The 12,689-nt window shown below is 43.2% G+C and overlaps 1 protein-coding gene across 5 annotated transcripts in view; it reads right to left on the bottom strand.

The window, feature by feature from the left end:
• Positions 1-12,689, bottom strand: part of LOC119903736 (histone deacetylase 4-like) — a 59,685-nt gene that overhangs the window by 30,013 nt on the left and 16,983 nt on the right. Inside the window, exons 3-6 of one of the 5 annotated variants that reach the window (XM_038719956.1) lie at positions 11,133-11,201; positions 10,363-10,441; positions 10,141-10,184; positions 1,544-1,857 (exon numbers count right to left, since the gene is read on the bottom strand). In XM_038719956.1, the coding sequence (XP_038575884.1) occupies positions 1,544-1,857; positions 10,141-10,184; positions 10,363-10,441; positions 11,133-11,201 (506 nt within the window). Of the gene's footprint in view, positions 1-1,543; positions 1,858-10,140; positions 10,185-10,362; positions 10,442-11,132; positions 11,530-12,689 lie in introns of those variants that run through there. The other 4 variants (XM_038719960.1, XM_038719972.1, XM_038719959.1 and 1 more) reach the window with 4 other exon arrangements.

The following is a 12,689-nucleotide window of genomic DNA, read 5'->3' as shown; positions in this document are numbered from 1 at the left end:
CAAGGACACACAACAGAAGGAAGGGAGAGAGGGAGTGCAGCGAGAAGTAAGACAGGATGGCAGTAAGACAAAATGATTAAAGAAGGTTGACAGAAAGTAATGAAGGAAGAGAAAAATAAAGAAAAACAAGAAGGGGAAAGAGAGAAGAAAGAAGACAGAAAGAAAGTGAAAAGACAGGAAGAGTGGAACAAATGAGGAGAAGAAGTGAGAAAAGGAGATGAAAGACAAGAAGACAGTAAAGAAGGAAGACAGAAAGGAGTAAGAAAGTCAGTGAAAGTCAGAAAAGAGAATGAATCAAGTTGCACATGAGGAATTAATGTAATCCTGCACATCTATTCTCCTGCCCCCACAATCCATTTTTAGACACTTTATTCAGAGTCCTGAAAAAAAAAAGTAGTTCAGCTGCATCTGCGTGTGTTACAATTCACTTGACAGCAGCAATACTCTAAAAAGGAACAAACACTAGAATCATTTCATATGACATTTCAGCCCCACAGGAGCTCTCCGGTGCTCTCAGGGGCCCAGAAGTATTAAAGCTTCAGAGCGTGGGCGTGCTGATCTAGATTCACTTTCTATTTCCAGGTCACTACGATACGGGAGTGTTATATGTCGTGCACTGCTCGACATGTGAAGCAATTCAAATTCTGTCTGTTGAAATAGTTAAACATTTGCTCTTCATACATACAGCATGCATTATTGAATGATAACACTTAAACTGCAACAGGACTGATGCATAAGGGATAATCTGAATCCAGTCACATCCTCATATTGCTATTATCCATCCCTGAAGTTGAAGCAAATGAAGCCAAAGTGCTTCCTTGTTCTCTGCTCCCTCTTTACTCCGAGCAGAGAGATTTAAAGCTGACAGAGCTGCTCTCTGTTGGTGAGTTTAGTCTGATAATGAAGAATCCTGTGGCAGACTAAATGAAGAGCTGCCTCTGCTTTGTTTAGTGCAGCTTTAAATAGTGTTTGGGCTCCAAGCCTGCTGGTTTGATTTTGGATTGTCGCCTCTTGGAGGAGTTAAATAAAAATGAGCTCTTGTTCTTTTGTGCATGTTTAATCATATTTATGTACATTGTTGGCTGCTGTTGTTCTGCAGCTTTAATGATTGATGATTTATCCTTGAAAATAAAGGCCAAAATTACTCAGCATATTCAATCTTTGAGGAGGATGATGATATGCTGTTTATCTACAGGAATAATTTGGGTTGTAAGTGAATTTCATGAAAAAAGTAGAGAGGCCATTAATCTTATATCTTCAGTAGTATGCTATATTATGAGAGACATGAATTTTGACAATGAAGTTTTGTTTAAGTTTTAATAGTAAAAGTAGGAAAACTACACTGTAGAAATTCTCTGTACAAGTGCATAAGTAATATCCCTGCATTGCAAATGAAAGCAAAAGTAAAAGTACTAATTATTAACATCAAAAATACATGTACAAAAGTGTAAATTACTCATTAGGCATTAATGTTGAATTGTAGTGCCGTGGAAGTAGAAAGTAGCATAAAATACATAAAAAAGAAATGTTCTAAATGATATACCTTGATGTGTTCCTGGAGCTGGGCCTCGTGCTGGCGGGACAGCTGCTCGTGCTGCCGCTGGAACTCGGCGATGAGGATCTGCCGCTGGATCTGCTGCTTCTGCTTCAGGGTCAGCAGCTCCTGCTGCAGCTGCTGCTCGCGCACCGAGGGCGTTCCCCCCAGCGACCCCGGGCCGGACGACTGCTGACCGGGCGGGGAGAGCGAGGACACCTGCTGCTGCTGCTGCTGCTGTTGCTGCTGGTGATGGTCCACGCGCAGGTCCATGGGGATGGCGGCTGGAGGGAGACGCAGGGGCAGTGCCGAGTTGATGTCCACTGCAGGGACGAAGAGAGGAGATGTTGGAACAGGACCTAACAGGACACTTTGTGAGCTTTGTCTGCATCGTTTTTTACACTGTTAATTTAAAGACGTCATATCACGCTCATTGTTAGGTTTATAAATCTATTTATGGGTTGTACCAGAATAGGTATACATGTTTTCGTTTAGAAAAAACACCATATTACTACTACTGTCCATTGCTGCAGCACCTCTTTTCACCCTGTGTGTGCTAAATGCTCTGTTTTAGCTACCGAGTAAAGCATCTCACTTCTATACAATCTTTGTTGGGAGCACATAAGCAAGGACTACTAGCCACTCAGAAGCAGAGTAGGAACGCTCCTGACAAGCAAGGTTGTGTAATCAAAAACAATGCCTCTTCAGCCGGTAACCACGGCTTAGGTTCAGCCATACATTTTCAAGCACACACAAGCAGAGGTGTACTTGTGGAAAATGCAAAGTATTACAAAGTGACGCAGATAGGTTACGGAAGAAAAGGCTGGACTACAGTCGAACTGTTTTCAGGCAGTTCAGCAGCAGTGTTTTCTGTGAGGGATGGTAACTCCTTTAAGGGTGGACTTTGTGCTTTTTCAAAGGAAAGGGGAAAGCCCAAAAAGTATAAAATTACTTCTTTAAATGGTTTGGTCCAGCAAACTACAGTATGTGTGTTGATTCTGGGTTTGACAAGCGTCACAATAAAGAAAACTGATACCATTGTTACCTCTACACCTGCACATTGTGATTGAGCCATGTGTGGTGCTGTATGTTCTCAGACGTTAGCTCAACCCCCTGGCTGCCTAATAAAAGCTGTTGTAAGCTGCAGGCTAAAAATGCAGAGACATGAACAAAACACATTGTGGAACTAAAAAATGACTGTAAGGTGTTTCTGTGGGTCTTACTGATCCTAAAAAGGCAACCTGGTGTTTGCATACTTAGTACAACTGCAAGGTGAATGGGATTATATCAGAGCCCTTAAAAATTTTATTTCATGCATCTACCTCCTCAAGGATGCAGAATGGAGCATTATTAAAAAAATACCTGTTGGCACTAAGATGCAGTAATATCTGGCATCAGTTTCAGCATCAATTCTGAAGCATTTCGAAAGAGATTCAAAGCTTAGTGAGTTTAATCAATGCGTTTAGTTTTCACCAGCTTTTCTGCAGTTTTTATGAAGGAAATACATATATTTAGAAACACTGTGGTGTCTACATATAACATTAATGACATACTTTGATTTTTAAATATGTGTTCAAATGACAGACCAATAAATACAGCTGCTATCAAAACAGTGATGTGTTTCTCTCCCTCTCCACCTCAAGCTGATGTGTGGTGAGCGTCTGGTGCAAATGGCTGCCGTTGGTGGGTGCTACACATTGGTGGTGGCTGAGAGTAATTTCCCCTCCTTCACTCTGAAGCGCTTTGAGTGTCTAAGATAAAGTGCTATATAAATGTATTATATCAGAGTGATAAATCAACATTAGCAAAATTTAACATAATAATAAAAGTCCCTTTGTAGACATGTGGAACATGATAGACGCTTGCAATTGAGAAGAATTGGTTGTTATTTGACCAGCGATCCCAAAAGTAATATTAAAGGAGTGTTTTTCAATAACCAACTCTGACCTCTGACCTCCTTGTGAAAGAGGCAATAACAAAATCTTCTTATGGCAATCAATAAAGCTTGACATTACTTCTAAAAAAGTGACATTGATGCCTTTTTTTTCTCTTCATCTCTTCCTTATACGCAATAAACTTAAACACAACCTATGACTGATGCTGCAGTTACACATGAAGCCCGGCGACATCTGACAAAGACTGCATTGACCCAGCGAGGTGCAGACCTTGAGCCGGGCCAGCCACCCACAAATCACTGCACAGGAAGCCTTCAAATCAGGTGGCTTCCTCCCCATTAAATCTGAATAAATAGGAGTCGATTGGCAGATTATTTACCTACATGTTTACTGAGAGCGCGGCGAGAGCCAGAGATACTTGCCTGCAACTTTGTGTTAATAAAGAGGCAAACACGGCATCACTGGCACACTTACCAGCAGGGTTACGGAGCCACACACACAACCTAACAAACGCACACATACATTTATACAGCTACTCACATGCAGGGCATTAGATAGGGGCAAATTTACACTTGGGCCGCACCACTTTGAAGCACGTATGCCCAAAACCTGGAAAGATTTCACATGATTATTTTTAGGATGTCAAACTTGCACTCAATCGAAGTGTGAAAATACCTTGAAGAAGGCTTCAAGCATCATAAATACACATTACTTATCACTCAAGCCCGCAATGACAAACGATGTCTGACAAAAGAATAGACGCATCTTTCTGTTAGAAGCATCTTTATTGGAAAATTGCTGAAATCTTTTCATTTCCACTTTAATTTTTGAGACGGGACCAAGCGTCCCGCATCTGTTGGGCCCCGCCGCAGACACAAGCTTCAGATCTGATCTGTGATACATCATTCTCTGAGACGTGCCACGTTTGGAAAATAAAGCCGTAAAGCATTCACAGAAGATCCTTGCAGACGTAAGCTTGGAGAGAGCTCTTTTCTTCTTCTGAACATCATCTTTAGCCCAGATGAACTGTAATCGTGCATCCAAACAAGCTTCACTTGCCATTAAAGCCATATGGCGCCTTTAAAAACTCCACTTCCTCTTTTGTGTTTTCGTGCAGCAGGTGAAATGCACCCCCGCGGCTATTGTCATCCGCGCCATACGAGAACAGAGCAACAACATGCAACATGTCCTTAAGGACTGTCGTCATGTGGGGGATGACAACAACATATGAGTCAGTAGGCACAATCTTATAATCTGCTTACAATGGGTCCAATGTGAATATTTGTCTAATTGTTTGGCATTTTCATGTCGTAAGATGCTTTTTTCATTCTATTGTCGACTCAGGATCCTTTTTTTTTTGCTCTTCCACTAATCATTTCCTTCCATTCAAAGGAGCTACAGGCCTTATCCCACTTGTGAATCTGACTAACAAGGTACCCAATATTTAATTAAATGCAGTGACGCCCTCAGTTTCTGAATGTTCTCTGGCCCTTGCTCTTTTAGAAGCGACAGCGGTTACAGTTTGGCAGTTGATGAGACGAGAAGGGAAGGAAGGAGGGACCTGGTGTCAGTAAAGACTAACTCTTACAATTGTGAATCATTCTGTAGAGAAAGTTTGCATTTGCATCAAAGCATGAAAAAAAAGAATTTTTGACAACATGATGATGGTGCTGGATCAGAATATAATCAAAATTTCTTATTTACGGTGACATTTTGGCTTTCGAAGTTGCTTTTCTCACTAACTTCTGAGTTGTCTCTTCTTCAAAAAAGGGCTTCTAGCTTTTTTGTCACAATTGTACCTGGATGGTATGACTCACTTTGCAGTGTGACATCCAGAGTCAGTGTCAGTCTGACTATTAAGGAGTCTTGGCTGTAGGCTGAAAGAAGCAGGGACACCACATTAAGTCTTCAGGGTCTGTTTCAAGCTGATGTCAAAGGTAAACATGCGTGTGATCGGTGACATCTGGGTGGAAAAAGGCCAAATTTGTCATTTTCTTTGCCCTTTCTCTTATCTTATATTAGTTTTAGCAAGTATAGGAGCAAGACAATTACTTAATGTCACACGTATTAGAAAAGGAAAGAAAGGCAGGACAGTAGAGACGTGACTATGACTGAAAACAGCACTTGTCAAAGCGATGTGGCTCCAGTCTTGGCTAATGCAAATCCATAACTAATACACACAAACGCAGGGCGCGCACACTCTCCCCGTACAAAATGTTCTTCCACGGATATTGAGTCCCTCACACAAAACAACAGCCTTGCACGCTTATTGATGGTGACGCACACAATTGCACACCTCGTATGGCATCTCTGCCACACCGGCCAGGCTAATTGCTCACCACACAAAAGGGGAAGATACAGAAAGAGAGACAGAGAGGTGGGAATCAGTGCCATTAAACGTACCCATCAGTGCTCTCCTCCTCCTCCTCCTCTTTTCAGCAGCTTCCTCTCTCCATCCTCTGCTTCTTATCACTGCACCTCCTCCTCCTCCCTTCCTCCTTCAGTCTATGACAGGGAATGACAGCATGCTTGCTTTCCTGTTCATCCGACTTCCCTTCTTGCTCTCCACCTCTGTCACTTTTTGCTCTTCGCTGTTTTAACCTGATGGGCGTTTCTCTCACTCACTTTCTCTCTCTCTCTCTCCTCCCCTCGTCCCTCGCTTGCCCAGTGGTGACATCACAGAGCAGTCTCAGGCATGCAGCCTGTTTATTCTGCAGCCCTCTGCTTTTCCAGGAACCAACGTCACACACACACACACACACACACACACACACACACACACACACACACACACACACAGAGCACTCTCTCTCACACACTCTCTCTCACTCCTTACCCTCTCAGCTCTTTTCCCTGCTCGACCTGCTTTGCTTGCTTCTAAGCCCAAGGAAAACCCTTCACGCTGTTTGTAGTGCATCAAATATCTCTACCTCCTTCTCCCGCTCTCTTGCAGGCGTCCCACCTCCCTCCCCCTTCCACACACACACACACACACGCACGCACGCACACACACACACACAAACACACACGCGCGCACTCACTCACTCACACACACACACACACACACACACACACACTTATAATAACCATCTGTCTCTCTCTCACTTTCTCTTTTGTGCAGTTTTAATACTGTGGGCTCAAATTCCTGGCCTGGAATTTCACTGCATTTCCCAAACAAATAAAACCACAAAATGGTTTCAGGTGAAGCTGAGTAAGGACCTTCCCCACAGGGAGGCTCCCCAGTTATTTAAAAACTAGATAACAAAATTAAAGATTAATAGTATTAGATAAATGTTTGTTATTGTTTCTTTTAAAACACAATTTTGTCTTGATTCATTGTGATCTCAGACCTTGCTACTGTAGGTTGTACAGATTTCTTATTGTGACATTTTGTTGCTTGTTGTAATTAATTTAATTGTATACGTGTGTGAATGCCTGTGTACATTTGAATGTGCTAAGCGTCAAAGACATGTTGTTTATTTGGGGTGTCTCTTGTTACCATTTATTTGACTTTGCATTCTGCCAAATCATGTTTTATTTATTAGTTTAGCTTTTGTCCATTTCCCTGACCTCTCCTGTTTCATTTATTTTATCTGCTATGTGCAAATCCAACAAAGTCTTGCTTTTTCAGTGCAAACGTTTACAATGACTAATCTTTTGCTTTTTGATTTCAAGAAAACTTTAAGCAATGGCATGTTCAGCTAAAATGAGAATAACTGAGACAAAATGTCTCTCTTCAGGTATATGTAGGTAGTTTGGATATTTATCAGATTACAGCTGAAAGAGTTAGTTGTTTAATTCATTAAACAAGCAAAAATGATAAATATTAAATATATCAATAAAGAATATAATCATTAGTTGCAGCCCTTACAAGCTCACTACTATGCACCACAGTTGCAGTATAGTTCATTAAAAACCTATGGAGAAACCATACATACGTACATACTCACACACAACACACAACTACCTGGGAACATGAATGGCAGTGCACATGCAGGTTATAAAAAAAATACTGAGAATACAATGGGAAGCCTATCGGACTAACTTGGCTGCCACTTGACAGATAAACTCTGATATCTTTGTATACAAGGAGTGACGTCAAACACGTACCTCAGTTTACTGATGTGTGCCAGATAGAAGACATTATGGGGGCACTCAGAGAACACCAAAACAAAGAGAAACGTGCCGTCTCAGGGGAGACCGGAGGAGCAACTGACAACCTTACCTGGAGCAACACGACTCTGACAAAGCAATTCCAGTCTGACAAACTGACACTGTTTTCACTAAAGTTTCCTGAGCCTGAAGGGAAGCAGAGACCTCACATTTCTGTTCCTATTCTCTGCTTTCATCTGAGCATTAAAAGGCTTCCTTAAGTTTAATATGGAACATTTTTGTAGGCATGAGAGGGAATCTCCACCACAGTTGCATGTAATTCATGATTTGAACATCTTATTGCAAAAGAGCCTCTTTACCAGTGCGGACGACATTACTACAGGTTGCTTCTCTTTGGAAGTGTTTTCTCTGAACCTTAACTCCATCACCACCTTCCCTGGCAGCAGGATTCCTCTCCTCACTACCCTCCATCATGCATCTTCTTGCCCCATCCTCCGGCCCTGCTCTGCGTCCTCCTCTCAGTAGCTCCCTCCCTCTTCCCTCCATCTCCCCGCAACAAATCACAATCTGTTTACAACCCCTCGGGCGCACTCCACAACTCTTCTGGCTCCAATTGCAGATCTATTTATACCAGACAATGCAGAGGGCTGGCGTCTCTGATTTGAGACTTGGTTCGCCGAGTGTATATCCCACGGCCTGACTGCTTGAGCTCCACACTCGTTAGGCTTAATAGATGTCACACTGAGCCGAGCAGAGCTGTTTAGGGCTGGCCTCGGTGAAATGTGGCTGGGATCTTTTTTTTTTAAACCATGCAAAGAGATGACAAAGAAGAGGAGATGCTGCACAGGGTTTCACAGTGAATTTAGCAGCAGAAAGAGATGAGAGGCAACAAGTAGCACATCTGTTGATGTTGGAAAATAGCTGCGGTTCGCTTACTGATTGGTCTCTGAGGGTGGGTTGGATGAGCCTACCTTACTTTCTCAGCTGCACTGAGTTAGAGTTTTGCCTCCTTGCAAGCTCAAACTCTTGGAGATGATAAAAGCCTTTTCCTGGTTATATACCTGCAGCAAAGACTGATTGTCTGAACATGGCATCGTGGCCTATAGAGAAACGAGACAGAACTCTGACCGGGTAGTATTAAAGAACAGGGAGGGCGTGACGGAGGGACGTGTTGAGGTGCAGCGAGTCTCGTTCTGCCAAAAGCGAGCTCCGACTTGTCGCGGTCTCAATGACATCATACAACGGTCTGCAGCACCGCAGCTTAAGAGGAAGGAGATGGGTGAATGTGAGGCATAGAGGGGGGGACGTGTGAAGGTTGAAGTGCAGTACGTGCAGGAACGTGTTGAGCTCTGTGAGTTTATACTGGATATTTGAAGCATGGCACTGGTTGCACCATTTCAGATGAATAATTCAGATCAAACAGGCAAGAAGAGTGTCCCATTCTAATACCACGTACAGTTTAGGGCTGACATTAACGTTTATTTTCATTATCAAAGATTGTGTTTGCTTTTCTCTGCCTTATGGGACTGTAAAATCGTCTTGTAATTTGTTATATTCGGACATTTAATAGCCTTACAACAAATCCTTGCACTCCATAAAAAAGACATGTTACAGACCAATCAAGAACACACTTTTTTTGTGTGAAAAATGCCAATTTTGGTTGTTTTGTCTGCAGCAACAGCCCAAAAACATAAAATTTATGACAGCTAAAATTAGCAAATCTTGACGTCTCTCCGAATGTTTTGTATTTTTGCTTGATAAATCGAATCAATCATATCAACACTAGTTCAAAAAAGGTATATTAACTGTAGATACAACTGTTTACTATTTATTCTCTTTCCTTATATTTATTTATTGTTTGCGTGTCTTTAGAGTGTCTTTTTTGCACTACCCATTGCTGCTGTAACATTATGAATGTCCCCATTGTGGTATTAATAAAGGATTCTGAATCTTGAATCTTAGGGCTTCTCCTTCCTTGTCAAGAGATCAGGTTTATGGTTAAATAATTTAAAAAGGATTTGTCATTTAAATCAACCAGCACCAGTTTGTGTGAAACCAAACTCAAGCTCCCAGCAGCTCCCTCCAGGTGCAGCAGCCACTGCTTTGCATCCCAAAAGACAGAGCTGCATGTTGTGTGCTTAAAAGCATCCTGCAGGATCTGATTACATAAAGATTAGATGAGAAAGCATCCAGGACTTTCACGATACAACAACTGCCTTTTGCATTTTCTATGAGGAAACTATTCCAGGCTGTTAGCAGAGGGATGCAACAGAGAGCAGTACACAGGTGCACTCTCCTCACCCGGTGAGGAGCAGATCCAAGCAGCCGGGTCACACGGGCTACCAACGTGGAGGCCCCGGCAGCTCTGTATCCAAGACAACAGATTTCGAGAATATCTGATGAAGTCACTCCAGTGAATTTCAATATTTTATCAGCCTCGCCGGAGGCACGCAGAAAACATTCCCAACAACAACGCGAGAGCACATGTGAAGCTTCAGTAAGGTCTGGGACAGGAGAAAGATACTCTGGGTCAAAGTGAAGAGGAAACTAAGTTGTTATTTATTTGTTCTCCCAAAGCAACAGGCTGGCTGAGCTCACCTCTGCTCAAGTGTTCATTCAACAGCAACCTGCTCACTGCTGCTCTGTGAACACATAGAGAGAAAAAACTAAAGAGCAGCATGGGCAGTGAATTATGAATCGCACTTTTACTATTTTCATTATTCAACTTGTAATGCACAGAACAGTTTAAGCTTCCTCATTATGGAATTAGATAATGCATTATGCATATATTAAGTCAGACACATTTCTACTTCAGATTACCTCATCTCCATCTGTGCCCCTTTAATTTCTGTACTCTCTCCTCCCTCCACACAGCTACATCTCTGCTCCTTCCTCCTTTCTTTTTTAAGGGATGGAGGCAGATACAATAAATACAACAGTTAGTGATGGTTTAACTGTATCCTAGCAAAGGAGACACAATACCTGCAGCAGACGGGGAGACCAAAGCCTGTTTTTTGTTGTTTCAATATTTTTGCTCCACAAAAAAAGGTAGCTCTGATTTGTTTTGGGACTATAACTGTCTCAGGAACTTGCAGCAAACACATCACCATGATGCACAATTGCCTGTTTTGCTGTATATTTTTTGGCAGCCGTTCGTCTTGAGACATCCGACAATAATTTCACATAAGCTCACAAACAGAGCGGCTGTATTTCCATTCAACAAAATGGCACTGTGCATAACTGTAACGTACAGGAGTGAGCATGGACTCTTCAGGTCTTATAGAGACCTATCAACAATCAATTGGATAAACCATATTCAAGAGTTACAAATATCTCAGTGTTGCTTTATCAGAACAGATGAATATATTCAAAGTGAGAACACTTCAGTAATTGGACTGAAACATCGGACACAACAATCAAACACATTTGAGGAAGAACACCTATGTGTGCAAAGTCGCACAGGATGAGGTTAATAGTGAAATCTCGTAGGTACACACACACAAACAGGCTTTGGTTTGCAGAAACTCATGCACAAACCCACATACACATATACACACACACACACACACACACACACAGGAGTGTCCAACCTGTTGGGATGTGGTTGAGCGCCGATGTCTTCAGAACCTCCAGCGGCTGCTCCTTTCCCAGGATCCCCTCTGTGGGAGAGAGAGCACACTCCGCTTCAAATATGGTCCGCAACATTGAGACAAGCTTCCAGCGACAAACCTGCTAATCAGGCAGTTAAGACCACAGTCCAAGCCAAGCGGGCTTCAGGTCATCCGCATAGCTGTGAGCACATGCCACGGTTCTGCTACCACCACCCGACCAGCCGCCCGATCCATGACCAGTGAAAAGAGTGAGCTGTGAATTTTCAGAGATGCTCGCCTGCAGAGGAGCTCTAAAATAAGCCTGAAATCCGAGGGATACCGAGGGAGCAGCCGTCATCAGCTCCTGTGTGCTCGTGTGTGAGTTCAGTGTGCGAGAGGAGGGATGTTGGGGCTCGAACTGATACTGCCTGTGCTCAGCATAGCAAATGTGGCTGGCAGCAGAGAGGGATTGGGGGGGTGGGGGGTGGAGAGGAGGAGAGGGAGGGACAGAGGTAAAAATAGCTCACCCTTTTGTGTATAACAGCACATGCGGAGCACGCACACACAACGCACACATGCAGACACAAAGACACAGTGCTGTTGCCGCGCTCCTCTCCTGTGTTTGTGTGTGTATGCATGCGTGTCCATGGGTGTGTGTGTGAGTGAGTGTGTGTGTGTGTGTGTGTGTGTGTGTGCAAAGTGTGTAGGCTGTAATTATAGTGGCAACATGAAAAGGCTTTTGTAGCTGCCGAGCCCTGGGAAGACATGGCTATAAAAAGAAGAGCGACAGAGAAGGGTGGTGGTGGAGGAGGAGGTGGAGGAGGAGGAGGAGAACGCATTGGGGGAGAGGGGGAAGATAGAGGTAAGGAAGGGAGAGAGGAGAGGGAGGCGAGGAGGATGAGGCGATGGAGGAAAACAACAAAACGGCGCAAAAAGGGAGGCGAGAGAAGAGGATGGAAATGACATGCATGGCGACTGCACACAAATCTGTGACTACTGACACACACATTCTTTCTCTCTTTCTATATATACACACACATATATATGTGTGTGTGTGTGTGTGTGTGTGTGTGTGTGTGTGTGTGTGTATTTTTAGTAATTATAAGCACCTGATCCATATATATTCTGAGCACAAGGCTTAAAGACATCTGAGGCGCACTAACATGCAATTATTCCTTTGGAAGGGAGATGAAAAGCCATGTAAAATCCCTTTGGAGGAATAAAAGAAAAGAAAACAGGCGAATGTCTCACTGTGCACGATCTATTTCTGGAATTCTCTCTGGACCAGACTGGCAAACACACACACACACACACACACACACACACACACACACACACACACACCTTAATTAGGCATGAAGCTGAAGGATGTATCATGCACTGATTATGTGTGCGTATATTCGTCTCGCACCACCTTGCATGAATGGCTGCACCCCTGATGCACCAATCCCTGTGAGAACTTGGGTGTGGACTCCAACATCACGTTTGGTCCTGTTCAAACGAATCCCAGCACCCATGTTTATTTACCTAAATCCTCCCACCAGTGGCTGATCTGGC

This window comes from Micropterus salmoides, unplaced genomic scaffold, assembly GCF_014851395.1.
Source record: "Micropterus salmoides isolate LMB-PRFRI ecotype aquatic unplaced genomic scaffold, ASM1485139v1 Ms_hic_scaffold_1, whole genome shotgun sequence".
NCBI classification, from domain to species: Eukaryota; Metazoa; Chordata; class Actinopteri; order Centrarchiformes; family Centrarchidae; genus Micropterus; species Micropterus salmoides.
This window is presented reverse-complemented; position numbering and strand designations above follow the sequence as displayed.